General features: G+C 49.9%; 8 protein-coding genes across 8 annotated transcripts; 5 read left to right on the forward strand and 3 right to left on the reverse strand.

Annotated features, from left to right (window-relative positions):
* Positions 1-773: 773 nt before the first annotated feature.
* BDV59DRAFT_203981 (uncharacterized protein) lies at positions 774-1,888 on the forward strand (the record flags this gene model as incomplete). Its single annotated transcript, XM_073694357.1, has 3 exons — positions 774-924; positions 980-1,428; positions 1,487-1,888. The coding sequence occupies 3 exons, from the start codon at positions 774-776 to the stop codon at positions 1,886-1,888; spliced, it is 1,002 nt and encodes a 333-aa protein (XP_073545753.1).
* Positions 1,889-2,692: 804 nt separating this feature from the next.
* BDV59DRAFT_209333 (asparagine synthetase B family protein) lies at positions 2,693-5,505 on the forward strand (the record flags this gene model as incomplete). The annotated part of the gene is made up of 6 exons (XM_073695379.1): positions 2,693-2,711; positions 3,214-3,357; positions 3,440-3,897; positions 4,078-4,342; positions 4,391-4,582; positions 4,637-5,505. 6 exons carry the CDS (start codon positions 2,693-2,695, stop codon positions 5,503-5,505), a joined length of 1,947 nt encoding a protein of 648 aa, XP_073545754.1.
* Positions 5,506-6,404: 899 nt separating this feature from the next.
* BDV59DRAFT_183507 (putative MFS transporter) lies at positions 6,405-8,958 on the reverse strand. Its single transcript, XM_073690534.1, has 9 exons — positions 8,595-8,958; positions 8,228-8,546; positions 8,064-8,175; positions 7,780-7,997; positions 7,684-7,728; positions 7,295-7,637; positions 7,184-7,246; positions 6,931-7,135; positions 6,405-6,883 (listed from the first exon to the last, which is right to left on the reverse strand). The coding sequence occupies exons 2-9, from the start codon at positions 8,477-8,479 to the stop codon at positions 6,532-6,534; spliced, it is 1,590 nt and encodes a 529-aa protein (XP_073545755.1). The 5' UTR covers positions 8,480-8,546; positions 8,595-8,958; the 3' UTR covers positions 6,405-6,531.
* A 1,229-nt stretch (positions 8,959-10,187) lies between these two features.
* BDV59DRAFT_76300 (YeeE/YedE family protein) lies at positions 10,188-11,424 on the forward strand. Its single transcript, XM_073697060.1, has 2 exons — positions 10,188-10,529; positions 10,589-11,424. Exons 1-2 carry the CDS (start codon positions 10,242-10,244, stop codon positions 11,297-11,299), a joined length of 999 nt encoding a protein of 332 aa, XP_073545756.1. The 5' UTR covers positions 10,188-10,241; the 3' UTR covers positions 11,300-11,424.
* BDV59DRAFT_76297 (glutaminyl-peptide cyclotransferase family protein) lies at positions 11,424-12,954 on the reverse strand. Its single transcript, XM_073697059.1, has one exon. It carries the CDS (start codon positions 12,788-12,790, stop codon positions 11,549-11,551), a length of 1,242 nt encoding a protein of 413 aa, XP_073545757.1. The 5' UTR covers positions 12,791-12,954; the 3' UTR covers positions 11,424-11,548.
* A 101-nt stretch (positions 12,955-13,055) lies between these two features.
* Positions 13,056-14,330, forward strand: BDV59DRAFT_183513 (uncharacterized protein; the record flags this gene model as incomplete). Its single annotated transcript, XM_073690535.1, has 3 exons — positions 13,056-13,249; positions 13,306-13,464; positions 13,526-14,330. Coding segments are annotated over 3 exons (778 nt in total), but the record flags the coding sequence as incomplete, so codon positions are not given.
* On the forward strand, positions 14,253-15,465 carry BDV59DRAFT_183514 (putative histone h1.3.). The gene is made up of 3 exons (XM_073690536.1): positions 14,253-14,537; positions 14,590-14,888; positions 14,948-15,465. Exons 1-3 carry the CDS (start codon positions 14,433-14,435, stop codon positions 15,207-15,209), a joined length of 666 nt encoding a protein of 221 aa, XP_073545759.1. The 5' UTR covers positions 14,253-14,432; the 3' UTR covers positions 15,210-15,465.
* A 154-nt stretch (positions 15,466-15,619) lies between these two features.
* BDV59DRAFT_209334 (FAD-dependent oxidoreductase) lies at positions 15,620-18,386 on the reverse strand (the record flags this gene model as incomplete). Its single annotated transcript, XM_073695380.1, has 5 exons — positions 18,036-18,386; positions 17,631-17,905; positions 17,204-17,574; positions 16,396-17,138; positions 15,620-16,337 (listed from the first exon to the last, which is right to left on the reverse strand). Exons 1-5 carry the CDS (start codon positions 18,263-18,265, stop codon positions 15,620-15,622), a joined length of 2,337 nt encoding a protein of 778 aa, XP_073545760.1. The 5' UTR covers positions 18,266-18,386.
* Positions 18,387-18,955: the final 569 nt, after the last annotated feature.

The raw sequence follows: 18,955 nt of genomic DNA on the forward strand, positions 1-18,955 counted from the left end.
AGTAGTGTACGGGCGACGATAATCTTGGTGGAGAGAATCCGAGTGTGTTTCAAAATATTTTTCGGGAATGGTAGTTACATGCCTTATGCAGACGCGAGGCGATGGTGCTCCGTTCTACGGTGTAAAATGAGCTCTAAATTTCAAGGAAGGGGCTGAAAAGGATCAAATATGCAGTATTGCATAAGTTGCTAGAGCGAGGCATGCAGGGAATTGAAACTATTAGATGGGCTGCCTTTTGTGCTACATTACGCGCGTGTCCGTTCGGCCACAAAACAACAGTATAACCTCTAAGGGGGCTCTGGTCCCAGAGAAGAGGAGCAACCAATACTGACCACGCATAGAATCTGATTGAACCTGCACATCGCTACAAAAGTTCACATTTTGTTCGTCTTCATGTTATTTTTGTGGGTTACTACTAATATCGGTCTTTCGGCCAAATATCACCAGTCAAAAGGGGACAATAACGATCGACATAGGCAGTCACCCTTGATTATTAACCGCTATGGTAATTGGTTCGGTATATGCAGTGTAACAGCTCTCACCATGACAGGCAAGCCACTTTCACGAATCCCAAGAGTCCTACCGCATCCTAGAATGCTCAAAGTCGAGACAAACTTTCCTATCAAGAACCAACCGAGCAAAGCTCATTGGTGACCACAACACCTGATCCCAGACTTGGTTGCTACAGGTGAAAACTATTTAATGAAAGTGGAAATTCGCTTGGAAAGAAACATCCTCGTGTAGACGCCATCCTTCGTGAGCCCGACCCAGCCATGGCTTCTTTCGCAATGACGTTGGCTGTGCTGGCGGCATTTGCTTTAAGACTTGTAGCAGCAGACATATACGATGGGGGCTGCGAAGGAGATAGCAGTGTGAAGCTGAGAATTGGTAACGGTGGCGCGGGTCAAAGCGGTCTGGTCGAAGGTAATCAAAGCATTATATTGTACATCTGTCCGAATATTAACTTCGCAATGCCCAGAACTTGCCAACAAATTTATCCTCGACCAAACCAATAACTGCAAAAACAACGTGTTCAAGGTTGAATGGGTCAAGGGTGACACTACCGAGACCATCAACAATCTCAAAACCGCGAAAATTGACATCGGAATCACTTATAGCCAGGCTGCTGAAAAGATCGCCATAGATTCTGGTATTGCAAACGGATGCAAGTACTGCGATAATAGTACCGAACCTTGCTTTGATGAGTGTTCTGGCTGCCAGGAGAAGCCATGCTACACATTTAGAGACCACTTTCTCTTGACCGGTCCTCCGGAAAATAGCCCTGGGATTTCAGATGGCGATGACATTGAGACGACGTTTTCTAAGCTTTATAATGCTGCAGAGAATGGAACAGCGCGGTTCCTTACGCGCTACGACAAGTCTGCGACCAACCTGAAGGACTCCGAACTCTGGACTAGCATCGGCCAAGTATGTTGCAGAAAAATATTATCGTTCTTGTGGGTATGATACTTACTAAATAATATAGGTCCCTTGGGCGACCGCATACTCGAAGTGGTACCACCAATATATCGATTACCCCGTCCAGGCGTTGAGTGCAGCAAGTCTCCTCAAGGAGTATACGATCACCGACCGGGGAACATACCTCACCCTTGCAGACCAGAATAAAACTTTGACTGAAAACATTGTCATCTATAAACGCGGCGAGGATGTACCAGAGCTTCTGAATCCTGCAGACATCATCATCGGGAAAAAGACTTTGGATGACACGGTGACCACAGCATTTGTCAGATGGGTACACAGTGAGGCTGGCCAGAAAGTCATCGTCAACTTCCATAAATCTGACGGTTATTGCCTGTACAAAGGCTTCCCCAATGATGGAGACGATATCGAGCCCACTGACTGCCAATGGTCCTTGGGAAGCCAGTGAAAGTACGCATAAGCGAAACATTATATACGCAATAGGGGTATATGTCAACGTGGACACCAACTGGCTTTGGAAGATATCAAATAAGAGAACCCATATATTTCATCATGAATGCCAATTTTTGAATCATGTACTTCGTAACATCAAGTAAGCCCATACTGGTGACACTGGAAAGCCCTATCCGACTGCCGACGTATTCCATCCTCAATCAGGGGAAGGATCGAAGACCCGGAAGGTTAGGTGAAGAGCGTCAACATCCAACGGACTGTGATAGCCCTGTTTGCAGTGGCAATTGGCTCTTGAATGTCATACTCTATCATAGTGTTCTCTACAAATGTCTGAAACCTGAAGACGTCGAACCGAATGAAAATTCGAGTGAAACTCTTCAAATTCCATTCTGGCAATTCCTGAAGGACCACAGTAGGCTCCCTAGCTACGAGTTCCCTTCTTATCAATTCAACATGCTTGAGACATGGACATCACTACTACTTTGCCCACATGTTCTGACAAGGAGATGATCGTCAAAACTACTGGGTGCCTCGGCTTTCCATGCGGAAGACGAGTATTTCGTTATATTTGACTGGGATTGTCGTGAGTTCTTGCTCCATGCGACAGTCGTTGTTTGGGTCTCTAATTGATCCAATCCTAATTGTAAAGCGTCAGCAAATATTCGAAAAAAAGTTGCTTCAAAACAAAACAAAAGGAAAGATAAGGGGGGAAGGAAAAAAAATTAAGAAGGATAACTAGTTCTAATTCACGTATGCCGTCGGATCCATTGACAGACAAGTCCACCATCGTTATGTTACGATGGCGACTTTCTGTTTATGTAAAGTTTCACAGGTGGTACAAGACATTCCAAGCAGACGATAATCGAAGTAGGTAAGACGGTAGATTCAAATGCATGTTTTTCCAGGGCTAGAGTTCGTATTATTACAACGAATATGTACCTTAATCAAGTGAACTTGTTTTACGCGCAATACGGCCAGCATCAATCGGAAGATAGGTAAAGAAGACCAAGCTTTTGAGAAGCTTTTCTTCTCCGCAGAGGTCTGACAATTAAAAAAAGGTCATCCGACCAGCGCACATCGGTGGGTCAGATCTCATCTTCCGGATTTAATTCGTAGTTTGCATCCTGGCTTTCACTTCGAAGAAGTAAGCTGACTCACATAATGTGGGCTGAAGGCGTAGAAAATTTCAAGTTGCGCATCTGCAGGTCGCTTATTAGAATGATATTCATGGATCATTCGCACATTGCGTTTCTTTGACCAAAATATCTCGTTCTTACATTCCCGAAGACTTTGAATACATAATGTGTGGTATCAGTGCAGTCGTCACCCTTCAAGGCGCTCCCGCCTCAACCAATTCAAAAAGCCAAAAGCCGTTGAAGGAACAGGTTGAAAACAGCTTGGACGCTATCCAGCACCGGGGGCCTGATGCACGGGGTGTATGGGCTAGTCCCGATGGAAAAGTCTGTACGTAATATATACCATCGTCAACTATTTAAGTGTGGAGCGCTCCATAATCAGCGGATCATCTAATATGTCTTTCCTTAAGACCTGGGACATGTCAGATTGTCTATTATTGACCTTAGTCCGGAGGCAAACCAGCCTTTCCATGATCACCAAGACGATATCCATGCTGTGGTCAACGGTGAGCTATACGACTATGAGCATTATCGTAACGCCCTCAGTGATGAATATAACTTCCAAAGTCATAGTGATTGTGAAACCGTTCTTGCGTTGTATAAACACTATGGCATATCTTTCCTCTCTTACCTGCGTGGGGAATTCGCCCTTGTGTTGTGGGATGCCCGGAGAAAAGTCCTGATCGCTGCAAGAGACCGGTTTGGAGTCAAGTCACTATACTACACCGTAGTCAATAACAGACTCCTAATTGCTACAGAGATGAAAAGTTTCAAGGAATTTGGATGGGAGCCTGAATGGGATGTTCAAAACCTTCGGGAGTACGGCTGGATCAACTGTGCCGGAACATTCTTCAAGGGTGTCAAAACGGTTTGTCAGAGCTTCGGGGCTGTCCTTCATATGCTAATCATCATCAGGTTCTTCCAGGACATTACATTATAAGCAAGGGCTTTGAGAGTGTTGAAGACGGGGTATTCTGGGACGCCGACTTTCCCGAAAAGGTAGGAATACTTATAGATGGATTGCCAGAAATCCTACTCACTGTTCTAGAACACGCTGGAGACCCGGTCTGAGGCTGAAATGATTGCGGGGGTACGCGAACGTCTCATGGAAGCAATTAGGATGCGTCTGCGTGCTGATGTGCCTGTTGGAATCTACCTTAGCGGCGGCATCGACTCTTCTGCCGTAGCAGGGATGGTGGTACATCTAGTGAAGGAAGAAGGAATGCGTCTCGGAAACGACGACAGTCATCTACTTTCGCGCATTAAGTGTTTTACTGTCCAGTTTGACAAGGACAGCGGGGCTGATGAGTCTGGTAAGCAACCTTCAGTTCCAACAACAGCTCGGGACTAAATCTCGTTAGATATCGCTCAGCGTACGGCGGAATGGCTAGGAGTCGACTTTCACCCTGTTCCAATAGACGAACATACTATTGTTTCCAAATTTGAGGATGTTGCCTGGCACAGCGAAAATCCACTGCCGGATGTCAACGGCGTTGGAAGACTTACGATGGCCGAGACTGCCCGAGCGCATGGCATTAAAGTGATCCTTACAGGTACTATGTATCTATTCATCACGTACGTTTTGGTGTTCACATCAGTTTGATTAGGCGAAGGATCCGATGAGCATATTTCGGGTTATTCGCATCTGACGGAGCAGTACTTCCTTGAACCCGACCCATCGTGGCCGTCCCTGATGTCTGAAGCCGAGCACAAAGAAGCCCTTGAGCACTTTAGTAGCTCCACTCAGCTTTCCGCAGTAATTCCCAGACGCCCACCTCCTGTTTCCGCGCAGCGAATGTTGAATAACACTACAATGCTCAGCGCTTGCCTACTATTGGGAGCTTTGCCCTTTGCAAAATGGACGGACGCATACAGTGCAACTGCGCCCGAGATAGCCATGTTGGAGAGTTTAGATGGCAGAACCCGTGATGCGATCGCCAAACGGTGGCATCCCCTCCACACGGCTCAGTATATCTGGACCAAAGGCTACTTTCGAACCCTCCTTCTACGTTATTTAGGCGACAACGTTGACATGGTCCATCATGTCGAGACTCGGCCCCCTTTCTTGGACCACCGCCTAACGGAATATGCCAACGGCCTGCCACCAAGTCTCAAGGTCAAGTACTCAGCGTCAGACAAGACAATTGTTGAAAAACATGTCCTACGTGAAGCGGTCCGACCATTTGTTACTGATGAGATCTACACACGCAAGAAGAAGCCGTTCATGGGACCAAGCCAATTCAAAGAAAACGGACCTCTACATCAATTGATTAATCGACTCACGTCCCGGGATAATGTGGAAGCGCTAGGATTTGTGGACCCGGAACAAGTGAATGTCCACGTCCGCAAGGCCTTCGTGGAAAAGAATCCGATATCATTGCGGTATGCAATGCTAGTTGCTCAGTTTATCGTGCTTTCGAAGAGATTTTGTGTCAAGAGAGCAACAGCTTCGTTGATGTGCAAATGTGAGACATAAGCCTGAGACTGGAGGGGGGCCCGGAGGATATTGCTGGAATTGAAATTGGATTGAGTTTCAAAAGGAAAGATATGATAATCATTATAATACAGCATAATGGAGTTTCGGTATATTATTGGAGATTCCTCTCAGCAGACCACTGAATTGTAGACGATCCGCAATAGCTGAGGTGAGAGTGATAGACCGAGATAGGCTCTATCGCGTGACTACTGGGTTGCCGTATGTTCACTAGGTATGCAGCCGTTGATCAGGCCGACCATGACTCTTAATTCTATATTGGTCTCTCTACCTACCATAACGTTATGCGGTATTCGAGATTACGTTAGGCGCTTGAGATATAAATTTCAAACGAATTGTCGTTATTGCCATAATAAACCCGCCTGAACAAATCATACCGCAAAACTGGACAGTGTACCAACAACCGCAATGCCCACTGCTCTCACAATTCTCGCATGTGGGCGCGCATTCGGGGGAGTCTATTGGCTTCTGTTTCCTAAGTTGGCTGCTACTGGTATCTCCTTACCACCATCGACTGTACTCGGGCATCTCCTAGGTGCGCGAGATCTAGCCCTGGGCACGCTGCTGTACACCACTAGATGTCATAGCGAGTGGGCAAAAGTAGGTATTCCAGCACGTCGGATATGCTTCGAAGTAGCTAACTCCTTTCTCGAAAAATGCGATCTCTCGTGAGTCGAGCCGGGTGCTGTTGGCTGGTATTATGGTCGATGCTGCTGAGTTGGCAACCAACTTGCTTTGCTATGCTGGGGGTGAGCTTTCGAGGGAAGCTATGCAGGTTCTGAGCAGCGGTGCTGTACTATCACTGGGACTAGGGATCTACAGCTATATTTTTGAGGCACAGGCGTAATGCCGTTGAAAGAGCAGGACCTTACTCAAGTCATGGGGAAGATATCAGTGTAATCTAGCATGTCAGTCATATACCAGAATCGCTCTATTCATCCAAATTGTACTATCATATCAGCTTCATCTTATAGATAACATAAATATAGCAACTCGCTTTGTATATGCTTATGAATTATGCCCCGTTACCGCTCCCCAAATATATGCTGCCCAGCTTCCGACAGTCAGAAGCACAAGGAAGCTAAAACAGCACGTGGAAATCCACCAGCTACGCTGGTAGTATACCACATGATGCTTTTCGCGCAGCGTTGAAATCAGATTTCCACCAATTGTGATGCGCTTCTTTCGCGTCCACTGCAACGGAGCAAGGTTGGAGCTGAACTGGGCCCCCATTAGAATGGCTAGACCGACTAATAAAGACCCCACAGCTAGGAATAGATAGACTCGCACCACTCGTCGGTAGGAATCATTATCCGCATCCTGGAGCGCTCCCGTAATGATGCGGACGATGATGCTCATGCTGCATTTCTCGTTAGCGTTGGCTTTCACGCAGGCTTCGAAACATACGCATTATTCATGGTGACCTTGAGCGCGTAAGCCGACCCAAAAACAGACTGATTCCATAGAGTCGTCCGAATACTGTCAATGATAGAGGTTGGCCCCAAGGTGGTTGCGATAGCATATATGCCAAAGGAAGCAGCAGTCCCAGCGGAGGTCTTCGCGAAATTTACTAAAACCATGCTTAGAAACACGCCCAACCCGCATACCAACACTACAGAGGTCAACGCCTTTCTCTACCCGGATCCAGGATGCTACTTACAGACTGTCGCACGTTGTCCCGCGATATCGATGAAGATTCCAAGAAATGGTACCAGAAAGAAACCTTGGTTGGTATTAGTCGGAAACAGGTATCGAGTTCGACAGGGCCTACCAGCATATTGAGCCAAAGCGCTATACCATCCAGCAGTAATGGCACTGACGTTGAACCTCTTCTGCGCTAGCTCCGTAGAATTCTGGCTGAAGACGAGCGCAGTACTGGTTTCAAAGAGTGAAAACGCCATAATTGCCCAGAACATCCACGGGAGCTGGAAGACCTTCCGGAACTCGAACCTTTTATTCTTCTCAGTCAGGGTCTCCCCGGTAGCCACATCCTGGCGTCCTCGAAAACGTCGGTTACAGTATCGATTGAATGCCCAGAACACCACGGTTGCAACGTTTCCGAAAAGATTCATGAACACGGATGTCCAGAATACCCACGCAAAATCTCCAGTATTCTATACTGTCAGGGTCTCATTTTGGAATATGTTTGGCAATTCTTACCGTGGAGATAACGTTCGCTGTTGACTTGCCCACGAAGCCACCGATCTGAATAGCAGTCAGCTTTCTGATATTCCAGGCTTGTGGGTGACTGCGTACCTTGCCAATAGCCAGTTCAAACCCAAGAGTAGATGCGAACCCTCTGCTGGGAGGAAACCACGAGGAGAACATCTTGTATTGAGCAATCTGCGTCGCAATATCACCCAGGGCTAAAATCACACGTCCACCGATCATGAAATTGAACGACCTTACTGTTGTCGCGGCAGCGACCAGGATGGATCCGAGGGTGTAGACAGCGGTACCAGAGACGATCATCGCTAGTTGATGGATAAGTTGGTAACAAAATTCCGCAATAAAAGAGCAAGAAAATAGCTAAGCCATACCAGCGCCACCCACTCGGTCAGTAATCACTCCGCTGGGGAGGAGAAGTAAAGTAGCCATAAAGTCCTCACTCGCTTCCAGAAGGGAAAATTGAGTATTCGAAATAGTCAGTTCCTTCTCGAGTATTAGCCAAAAGAGCCCGAATTTATGGGCGAATATAACAGACCTTTTTAAGCGTGCTTTTCATGGCTCCTGTGACCCCAGAACTCCAATGAGATGAGAAGCTAATACACGAGATCAAGAACACGGCAGTTAGCTTGGCTAGCAGGGGAGGGGGACTTTTGCCATCGTGACCGCCGTCTTCATTGTCTAACCCCTCGGTGACTTGATCGGTCCTAGGAACAGGCTTGTCGGACATGGTACGTATAGAATGGGGCAGACTCTTGTCGGGATGGAGAAGGAGCTGGGCGCTCACCATGCTAGGAAGATCTGAGGCTTCTTATATACAGCAGCATCAATACTTGACTCCGCAGTCGGAGGTGGTCCTAATTCTGGGTTAATAGCGGATCAGATAACCTGCAACGAGAACTGACGCAAGCACTCTATTGGGTAACCCTCCTCCACTCTCATCGTGGCCATCCGAGATAACGGGGCCATCGTGCATGTTCTCGCACGGCCAGAGTCCGAAGGAAGGGCCCATGGTAGTAGAACTGATCCAGAAGCCTCCCAAGGTGGAGACAAACGGCCTAATATGGACAAAAGCTCCCAGCGGGTCATCGATTGATAAGATTTTGCACGCGGAAACCGTCCGAGGCTGCACCTACAGGGGGAAATTATATTTCCAGCGACATATTTTGTCTTGGCAAAGAGAAGACCTGGACAAGGTCATACGGATGATTTGAAGCGACGACCCGTTGCTTGAGCCCTCGCCAAGGACTTTAGTGACTCTCCTGCATGGTCTTGTCTAGTTATTATTATCTTAATACCTATCGAGACATAATCGGCTGTCTTATCACTAATTCCACAGAAAACAAAGCACCACATCCCAGTGTCAATAATTAGCACACTTCCGCTTGCCCCTGTGGTGCCACATCTCTGGTTAGTTTCTTGTGATCACGCTATACAGACCCTAGACCGCTGCGAAGACAAATAAATGCCTTCTGAAGCCATTTGACTACCAACTGCGTCTAAAATCATGGCCACGAGAACTCCACGGCTCTAACAAGATTGATATTATCATGAGATAATTCCCTGGTGATATCCTTGAGAAGTACTGTCATGACACGACTGAAAAAGCTACCATAAGTAACAAATCAACGACGCGATTTCGGTGTCACGGAGCATACAACCTATTCGGGAGCGAGGGCCCAAAGCCTAAAGTTTCTGGTCCGTTCGCAAACCAAGAAGAAACAAATCTTGCTTTTATCGAGAAACTCCTCCAGGCGGAATCGGATCAGTACGTTCGAGTATTGCGACCTATGGTCAATCAGATTTGAACGGCCATCGCCCTGTTTTCACCTACGGCGACTTCCAGCCGAAGAGCAGCATGATAGAGAGGCTCGGGGATCACGATGGACGACCGGAATTTGTGATTACCCTACCCTGCTGGACTGGGGAGTGCTGGATGGTACCCAGTCTGCAGATTCAACCCCGACTGACTTGAAATCGTGCCTGATATACTGGACGAGTATCCGGTGGAATTTCTCATGACGCAGATGGTGTATTCTTCGGTGTTCTGTTAAGTAGGGAATAGACAGTAGAGAGAAAGGATTCCAAGGATGGTATATATTCGCCATGTTCGCCCAGCACAGACCGCTGGAATGGTCATCGTCCTCGGTCTATGGTGTAGATCAAGAGCGTTGAATTGCAGCCTGAGGCAATGAACATGCATACTTCCAAAACCGCAAGATACAACCTTACTGGAGAATATCACATTTCAGACCTTCTAGAAGAGTTCGTCTTTGTGTACAATGCATCGACATCAGGCTAAAGGCAATCCGTCCACCTCCCTTGGTTCGGGCTCGGGGACCATATCTGGTCCTGACGCCATAGAAAGAGGTGCTCGGAAGCCGCTGGTCCCCGATGCATTTTCTGGTCGGCGACCCGACTTTGAAATGACTCGACAACAGGGGAAGGGCGCTGGCATGGACAACTATCGAGCGACTTATAATGGCAAAGATAGCAAAACCTGAATAATTACCTATACAGCACTGGGCTGTCTGTCTACCTGAGCTATCGTCATGTTTACCCCCGTGCATACCTCCCTGGGAGCCTTGATGCTCTTTCAGGGCTCCTCCGGGCTCCTCTTCCACAACGGCGCAGTCTTTGGCATCTCCTCGCTGCTCTCCGGTTGCGTCTTCAATCCGAACCGAGGCAATGTGCCCATCATCGCCGGCTTGATCTCCAGCGTGGCCCCGATCTACCTCTTCATCCCGTCCTTGATTCCGTCCTATCCGCCACCCCCGGCTTCCTTGACATCCTTCGCGACGACGGTGGGAACAGGCTTTCTGCTAGGCTGGGGAACGAAGGTACGCGAACGATCACCGTTGACTTGACGCGCCAATAGCTAACAATGTCCGACTCCCAGAATGGTCGCGGCTGCACCTCCGGCCACATGCTTTGCGGACTCTCTCGTCTCTCGCCGCGCTCGCTCATTGCAACCGCCATCTTCTTCACGACGGCGTTACTCACGGCAAACCTGGTCTCCGGGGGCCAGAACATCCCGCCGTGCCCCTCCGGTGTCCCATGCTATACGCCGACCTATCCATCCAGCACCGAGTTCCTGGTGATGGCCACAACAGCAGCTCTGACCTTCCTCACCAACTACGTAATAGTTCCGCGCACGCTCGACCGGTCAGAGAAGTCGAGAACGGTGTATTCGTATCTGGCGGGCCTGCAGTTCGGACTGGGACTCTTCTTCTCGGGAATGGCGGACCCGGCCAAAGTTCTCCGTTTCTTTGCCTTCCTGACCGATCCCTCTCGGTGGGATCCTTCACTGGCGCTCATCATCCTCTTCGGAATCGGCCCCTCGCTTCTGGCCTATCTGTCGAAGAAGCCCGGGAAGAAGACAGCTGACGAATCGGAGAAGCCGAAGAAGCCCACCCTGTCGGAAAATTGGAGACTCCCAACGGCCACGGTGGCAGACATCGACTGGCGATTTGTTACTGGGGCGGTGGCGTTCGGTGTCGCATGGGGTTTGCGGGGGGTATGCCCAGGACCAGCGGTGCTGCGCGCAGTCCTGCAGCCTGTCTGGGGTCTTGCAGAAATGGCCGGATATATGCTGGGGAACTTGCTGTAGGGGATTGCCGCATAATGAAATGATATTGTGACTATACAAGAAAGCCCCTCCATGACAGGAGGCTCTTATAGATAGGGCACGAAATCCAGTGGGTGCGATGGGTCAGAAACTGTGCGGGAGAAAAAACATCAGCACGGCTCGCAACCAGCCATGGGGGAGTATGTGGCGTGTGACATAGTGTAACATAGATTGTACGAGAAGTTGGACAAAGCGGGTGGCAATCATGCCTGTGTCATATTCAGGTAACGCTTACAACTCGGTTTTTTTGTTGAATTGCTTAGCACCTTGCACTGAGCGCTTGGACCCTGTGTCCTGCATCGTGGGATCCTGGTCGGTGCTGCTCGGCATGAAACCCTCAAGCTCCATCCACTCAGCGACAAAGGCGGTGATAAGGGTACTCCAGTCTTCCACCGTGTCCATATCGAGATGCTCGCCGTCATCGGGGATCCCTTTCATGTTGTGCCAGACTTCGGGGAAACCCCGGTAAGGGGAGGCGTCGATGACATGGAGAATCTCAACCCCGCGTTTTAAGAATGGGATGTGGTCGTCTTCGATCGAAAGGCCTTTGGGCAGTTGGTCCTCGGATTTGGCGGCATCCAGAAACCAAGGCCGCCCCGTGCCTTCATTAGAAGACCGGAACTGCGCCAAGTCCCGAAGGCGCTTCTCCAGATTCGCCATTTTCTGATAAGCCCAGTGTGTGGTTTGGAAGTAAGACTGGACTCCAGGGTCCTTGGCGCCTAGTAGATCCAGCAGGACGAACAGCGAGATGGAGGCCAAGGGGGTCTTGAAAGCCGACATAACTGGGTGCATCTGTCCATCCCATTGTTCTGCCAGGGAGCGCGCCCCATATAGAGAGTCAGTATCAGTCCATTGATCGAACGCCTCTTCGCCATCCAGAAAGAGGAACTGGATTCCCTTCGGCTCGTCTACGGACGCATGGATGTGACCTTCGGCTTTCATCGTTTTCCATTTCTCGGTCAGCGCGGCATCAATGCTCCGCATAGTATGCATCATCATCGCACAGGGAGCAGCACTGTCCGTGGCACCGATGAACCCCTCGGGGGAGTATTTACTGTCATAATGCGCGACGATGGTCAAGCGACTCACATCCCCGGGCCCCGCCCATGGAGGATCGCGAGACGCAATGAGGTTTACGAAGGGGACTTCCTTCCCGTTCGATACGGGGGTGGTGGATGTAGAGTTTTGGAATTCGATATTCCAATCCGGCAGGTTCGTGCGTATGAAGTCCGCGAAATGGGTCAGCACCTTGGTCGAACCCGAAGTCCCCGACACCCGGGGAATTAGTATAGGCGACAAAAGTGCGCCATTGTGGATGTCAAAATCACTGTGAGGTCGAGGAAGGGATCGTAGAGAGGCATCGGAAAGATCTTGATAGGCTTCACCAGGAAGCAGTAGTAGAAGAAGAGCAAAGCATAAGGAAAGGAAGGGGTGGAAAAGGCCACCGTGGGCGTAAGACATGAGGGTGAACATCCAACCCGACTCGCACTGCGATAGAATCAAGCCCAGAGCGAATCTTGGGGAAGGAAGGTGAAAGAAACCCCTAGGGAGAAACGAGAGCAGCGTGATATGACCCACGACCGGCGACGAGATGGAGACGATGACGGTTGTTAACAGGAAAATCGGCGGGACGATTGTTGATCGCGCTGGGTGATCGTCCCGCCCAGACGGGTTTAGCGCCGCTGGCCACTTTACCTCCGACTTCATCAACTCCCGTGAGCCTCCTCTTCCACCGCACCATGTCGCCCGCCAGATTTCACGTCCTTCTTCACCCGCAATTGCGCACCTGTCTTCCCCGGCCGGTCCAGAGGGACCTCCGAAGCCGACTGTTCGCCCGGTGGAAGACCCAGAATGCCTTCCGCTCGCCGACCTCCTCCAATGCGCGCAACTCCGCACCACCCACTCAATATGCGAAAACCAGTATGCGACGAGGTAAGTGACGCTGTCTATCCGCACCGGCTGCTCGAAACCTCTAACCGTATGGCTAGGACCACCGGAGCGCATCCTGATCTATAGTGGTGGAACGGGCAAGACAATGTTCCTGAGCATGTTGCGACTCACAACCGTCTTCCTATTCGGAGTGAGCTGCGTAGTTGTAGCGCCCGGTTTCGATGGTCCCGAGTTTCCATGGTATCTTCCACCAGCCAGTAAGTGTTAATAGACTTGTCGATCTCGATCAACCGTTGGTGTTGACCTCCCGTCTTGCAGTCATCGTCGGCGGCGCCCTACCCATGCTGTTCGTCGCCTACACAGCTGCCCCCTACATAAACTTTGTACATCTTGCGCTCCCGGTCTTTGCTCGACGATCCCGTGACCAAACCATTCAATACGCGAGGCACCTCCCTCCAACCGCGACCCTCTACATCAATACCATGCGATTCACCACCCTTCCGCGACAGACCGAAGTCCAGCTGGGCGATCTAGTCCGCGACAGGAAGCTGTTTCGCCCCGTCGCATTCAGAAACACAAACCCCAAGCCGGTCCCCTGGTGGCAAGGGAGACCTCTCCGAGACTTCTACGCGGATGAGAAGAGCAAACCGGGTAGAGAGACGTCGACCTTCTATCCAGAGCTGTGGGAGCATGTATATCGACGCATCCAGTCGAACCAACCAAAGACCCGAAATAAGAATTAATTCGCCAGGGGAAGGCCATAGGTAACAATGGATATCTCTACCTGATGGTGAATCTCCCATATAAAGGCAGACCGGCGGCGTCATAAGCCTCAGCCACTCCGACATAAAACAAAATGACCGCTACTAGTCGAATCCCAGTTGCGTCGCTGTAGGTGTAGATGTCTTCTTGCAAAGAGAAGAGTGTGGGGGGTCAGAAATGGCGGAAGAAAAGTGACGCCAGACGGCGGGATGAGTGAATGCAAAGTAAGAAAAGCCCAACAGCAGGTCGAAAGAGAAAGGTCCGTGGAAGACCAACACTAGCCCTCTCACTCCAAAGAGGCTGTTCCTCAGATCACCTCTGCCTCTACCTCTCCTCTCTTCTTCTTCTTCTTCTTCTTCTTCTGTCTGCACTCTTCCTCTTCCTCAACTCTCCACATCTTCCATCATTCCCCGTCTACTTCCATCAAATCCTTCCCATTCTCCTCTCTACCATAACCGCAATCATGAGCTCCCCCGTGAAGAGCAAGCCGGAAGAGCTTCTCGGCCTCTCCCTCTCGGAAGCCCGCCTCATCCTCCTCGGGACTCTTTGCGTTGATGACTCTGGCAAGGTATGCTCCCTTACGTTCTATAGATCCCCAGGCAAAAGTAACCCGCGCCTAGGTCGATTCCGAGAAGCTCGCCAGGCGAGGAAACTACAAGAATGCGGCCTCAGCTAGCACTTCCTATCGCACCGCGAAGCGCAAGCTCATCGACTTCAATCCCGACGATCAGGACGCCTCTGCCGCTAATACCCCGACCAAGTCCGTCGTGACCCAAAAGAAAGGAAAAGGAAGACCCAACAAGGCCGTTGCGGATGATTCCGCCCCCGCGACCCCTGTGGCTAAAGACGGAGGCTCCCCTTCCAAGGCGAAACGCGTGAGAAAGACCCCAGCTAAACCAGTTGCGAAGATTGAGGAAAGGTAGACTCATCACTCCAGAGACTAAGGCTTTCTAGCTTAATTACTGATCTCAGTGCTAGTTCTAGCGAAACTGAGGATGACAATGACGCTATCAAGACTGAGCCCAGTAGCCCTATCCAGCCTCAGAATGCTCGCCCTGTCAAATCTGAGCCTGATCCTGTCAAGCACAAACCTGCTTCTGTCAAGTCCGAGAATGGTAGTTCCGAGCTTATGGTTTCCAGCGACGATGAGTGGGTTAACAAGCCGCTTGATCCTGCTGCGGAATGGGATACCATGCAGAAGGCCGAGGGAAATGGTGTTCAGGCAAAGAGCGAAGTTTAATGCAGGTTCCGGCATCATTGAGTTCCTTTTAGCCACGTTATGTTTGGGGTCATCGACGGCGCCCATTTCATAAAATACTTGGGTTACGATGCATACGCCAGGACTTTGTTCTTTTTTCCACAATGCGGATTTATTGAGTTGGGGATGGAAATGCGCACTTGCGAAGAAGGTTACTTATCTCAGTAAATCAAAAAATTTGTTTATTGACCTTGGGTCTTTTCTTTGACTTGCGTAAACATCCTCTATAACGTATGACCGAGTTGAATACGTACATCCTCACCGTCGAATAATGTACCACCCTGATAAGCTACCTTGGGCTCTCCGATCTCAAAGAGTAAGGGATTTCCATAGTGTACGCCAAATAGCAGTTTTCCGTAGCGTTGCCTCAACCTGGTGCCCATTTGACAATATCAACTACGGATACTTGCCAAATATTCCTCCCTCCACGCCCATCCGACAGCAAATGCAGCACCAGGTCCCAATGCAACAGTAGTAGCGGCCAACACCGAGGCGACTTTGAGCAAAGAAATGCCGAAGCCATACACTTGGAGATCTCGGAATGACAGGAGAGCCCAAGTTAGAGCACTCGCCATTGCAAACAGTTCATCGTACTGCAAAAATCGGTTGATAGCCTCAGCAAAGGAATACACCGGAGCACTGTAGTCAACTGATGGCAGGAAGATATCCGATAGAGATGCGTTGGACGGTGCAGACAGACGAGCGTATAGAAAGGCTACCCCGGAAATGGTAGTAAGCAATACGATCGTCCAACGGATATAGGGCATATCCGGCCTCCGTTTTTTGGTGGCGGACGTTGAATTAGACACAATCCGAGCGAACGCGAGAAGGGGGATATGAGCGGCTGGCACAAGTAACGGGAAGAACTGCCAGACGATATTGCTGAGCTGCTTGTCTGAAAGGGTTGGAGCAACAAAGCAGGCCCACGAGGGGACGTAGTAGCCCAGAACTAGTGCTGGAAGTAAGGTCTTCACAGCGGAGAGCCGAACAGAGGCACGGTTCGCGACAAGCGTCTTTCGGAGCGGTGATCGAAGGTAGTCAAGAAGAAAGTAGATAGGTGCGATCTTTCCGATCCCTTTCAACTGGAATCCAATTCCCATTAACGTGGGACTAGAAATACAGGTTAGTATAGGCATCAGTCTACGAGTGTGTTCCATATTGTACTCACAGAAGAACACCGGTCCAGTTATGAGTGCGGCGGTAGCTTTCCAACAACCAAATCCCATACAATGGGCCGAGGTCCATGAGAAAAGAGAGCATCTGCAAGCGGGCGATTGGATCGGAGCCACTAATGGATGGCAAAAAGCAGGTGACAAGTACCCCGATAAGGTAATCCAGGGGTTGGCTATTAAAAACAGGACGCAGTAGCTTGACGACCTCCCCGTTGCTAGCTTCAAACACGCCACGGTCGATCATAGGTTTCGCAAGCTCCTTGACGGGTTCGGCATCCATGGAGATGCACGCCCCAACAAAACACATAACCAGAGGAAGGGACCAGAGAAGACGTTTCCAAGTTGGATCCTCTGTGATTCTCCGGTATCTTCTATCCGCGGGTATTGGACACTCCTGGGAGGTTTTGGTGACGGGAATATACTCTAATACCTCGGATCCGATCATGCCCACGCTAGCTCTATCAAGGAGAATGGGGGTGAGGTAAGGCAACAGATAACAAGCGAGAAATTTATGTTTCGGGGTAGCCCACGCCTCGAGACGCGTGAGGTCGTTGGCCTTGCCCCAGATGTCTTTCGCTCGACGCTTTCGGGCTGTAGACCATGCAGACAAAGCGCTTCGGAGATCGTTCAAAGTGTAAGATGAATCGGGAGAAACATCAATGAACGTCTTGAAACAATTGGCCAAACTCGCGGCACTCTCAACAGCAGAGTTCCCTCCTTGTCCCATATTAGGAGTCATCTTTTGTGTATTCGCAGTTAGGGCATTATTACATAGGAACACTGGAGTTCATTCGGACCGCATACCTTATGGATAGAATCGCCAATGCATACCATCCGATCCACCACCCAATGTTTATAAAAGGCTTCCTCGAGAGGCACGTAGGCAGTAGAGATGACATTCTTGTAAATGTCCCTGAAGGTCACATCTGACGAAATACTTATGTGCAGGTACTGAGCGATATGCTTCTCCCGGTCTTCGGATGTAAACCGTGGAACGTTTTCTATGGTATACTTGCGGTCCATCTTCGCGAAGAAAAACCAAAACACACGACCATTTTTCCCGACAATAGTTAGAGTCGAAAAGTCTTTGCTGTACGTCCGATGCATGTCCCCTGGTTTGAGGTTCCCTGTGGCTGTTGAGATGCCGAAGACGCACGAATACTCCGAGATCATTTCTACCAAGTCAGTACAGCAAAGGAGCATTCGGAGGACATATTTCGTGATTCCTTACCGGCCTTTTCGCGAGCGACATCACGACCTAACTGCTGCTTCTCCATGCGGTTCCACATCTCGTTTCGTACCAAACTGTGAACGCCATCTGCTCCGACAACTATATCCCCCGTCCATTCACTGCCATCCGCGCAATGCACAATTGCCGATGTTTCTGTGTGTTCGATGCGTATAGCTTTCGCGTTGAGCCGCACCTTTGATTGATCTTCGGCCAGATGGTCGTAGAGAACTGCCAGCACCTTCTGTCGGTCAAGGAAGGAAATCGGATATCCGTGCCTTTAGGCAATTAGCCGCGGTAAAGACAGCTGCGCCGTTCAACCCAACCCACCTTTCATGCATGATAACGGGGCCGTCACTTTCGCAGATCATTTTCCCAGTGTCTGTCCAATATTGGCTGCGCGTCAACGGCTCGATCTCCTTGCGTATATCTTCGAACACTCCTAATTGATCCAGAACTGCACAGCCCGTCGCCAGGAAGCCAATTGAGGCCCCCACCTGCGGTGCGATATCTCCATGCGACTCCAACACAACATAGTCGATCTTGTACTTTCGCAGGGCATGCGCAAGCGTAAGACCTGCAATGGAACCACCAACAATTATGACCCGAAAGTCCTTGCGTAATCTTTGCTTCTCCATGTGGTAGTAATCAGTCTGTGTCGATTTTGTTTCAAATGTCCTTTATTGCATTCGGCGCTCGGTGCGTCCCAAGACGAAGTACTATGGGACGGCCGTAAGATGAACAAATACTTTATCCCGCTACAACTCAGGAGCCGGTTTTGTGGAAAGTACAACAGTCCAGATTTATATATGCATCCCTTACATGGAGCGGAGTCGGTGCTTTATTGCACCGGCCCTTCTCCTCCTCCTCCACTTCCAACCGTCTAGCGGCCAGATCGGCATCCGACTGCGGGCTCTAGCGGGCTCAGAGACATAAACCTCGTATCGAACATGGCTTCTTCTCACTACGCAAGCATGTGCTTCTTCCGTAACCCGTCGGATGTCACCACTTCTTCGGCCCGTGGTTATTGCATCGTCCTCTTGGCGGAGCGGCCTTCCAACGACGATTCGAACAATTTAAAGGGGAAGGATGTCTGTCTGGTCGATTATGAATCGGTCTAGTGCTCCATCTGTCTGTGAAAGGAGACGCGTCCCGAGCCATCAGGTCCAATCCTCCTCCATCTCCGCCAGGCGAGCACCGAGTCTGACGATGTGGATCACGCTGCCTCACATACCAGACAATCCTGATGAACCTTTAAGCAAATCTATGGATGGCATCCGCGGACGCGTCGGCATTATGGTATCAACCTAATTCCGAAATGCGCTGAG

Source organism: Aspergillus ambiguus (assembly GCF_047715705.1).
Source record: "Aspergillus ambiguus strain CBS 117.58 unplaced genomic scaffold BDV59scaffold_28, whole genome shotgun sequence".
Lineage (NCBI taxonomy): Eukaryota > Fungi > Ascomycota > Eurotiomycetes > Eurotiales > Aspergillaceae > Aspergillus > Aspergillus ambiguus.

Coding starts and splice junctions, on each gene's coding strand:
- BDV59DRAFT_76300 (XM_073697060.1), top strand. CDS start 10,242: ATGTTTACCCCCGTGCATACCTCCCTGGGAGCCTTGATGCTCTTTCAG. Junction 10,530..10,588: donor TGCTAGGCTGGGGAACGAAG/GTACGCGAACGA, acceptor TCCGACTCCCAG/AATGGTCGCGGCTGCACCTC.
- BDV59DRAFT_76297 (XM_073697059.1), bottom strand. CDS start 12,790: ATGTTCACCCTCATGTCTTACGCCCACGGTGGCCTTTTCCACCCCTTC.
- BDV59DRAFT_183514 (XM_073690536.1), top strand. CDS start 14,433: ATGAGCTCCCCCGTGAAGAGCAAGCCGGAAGAGCTTCTCGGCCTCTCC. Junction 14,538..14,589: donor GCGTTGATGACTCTGGCAAG/GTATGCTCCCTT, acceptor ACCCGCGCCTAG/GTCGATTCCGAGAAGCTCGC. Junction 14,889..14,947: donor GTTGCGAAGATTGAGGAAAG/GTAGACTCATCA, acceptor TCTCAGTGCTAG/TTCTAGCGAAACTGAGGATG.
- BDV59DRAFT_183507 (XM_073690534.1), bottom strand. CDS start 8,479: ATGGTGAGCGCCCAGCTCCTTCTCCATCCCGACAAGAGTCTGCCCCAT. Junction 7,729..7,779: donor TTGAACTGGCTATTGGCAAG/GTACGCAGTCAC, acceptor ACTGCTATTCAG/ATCGGTGGCTTCGTGGGCAA. Junction 6,884..6,930: donor AAGGTCACCATGAATAATGC/GTATGTTTCGAA, acceptor CGAGAAATGCAG/CATGAGCATCATCGTCCGCA.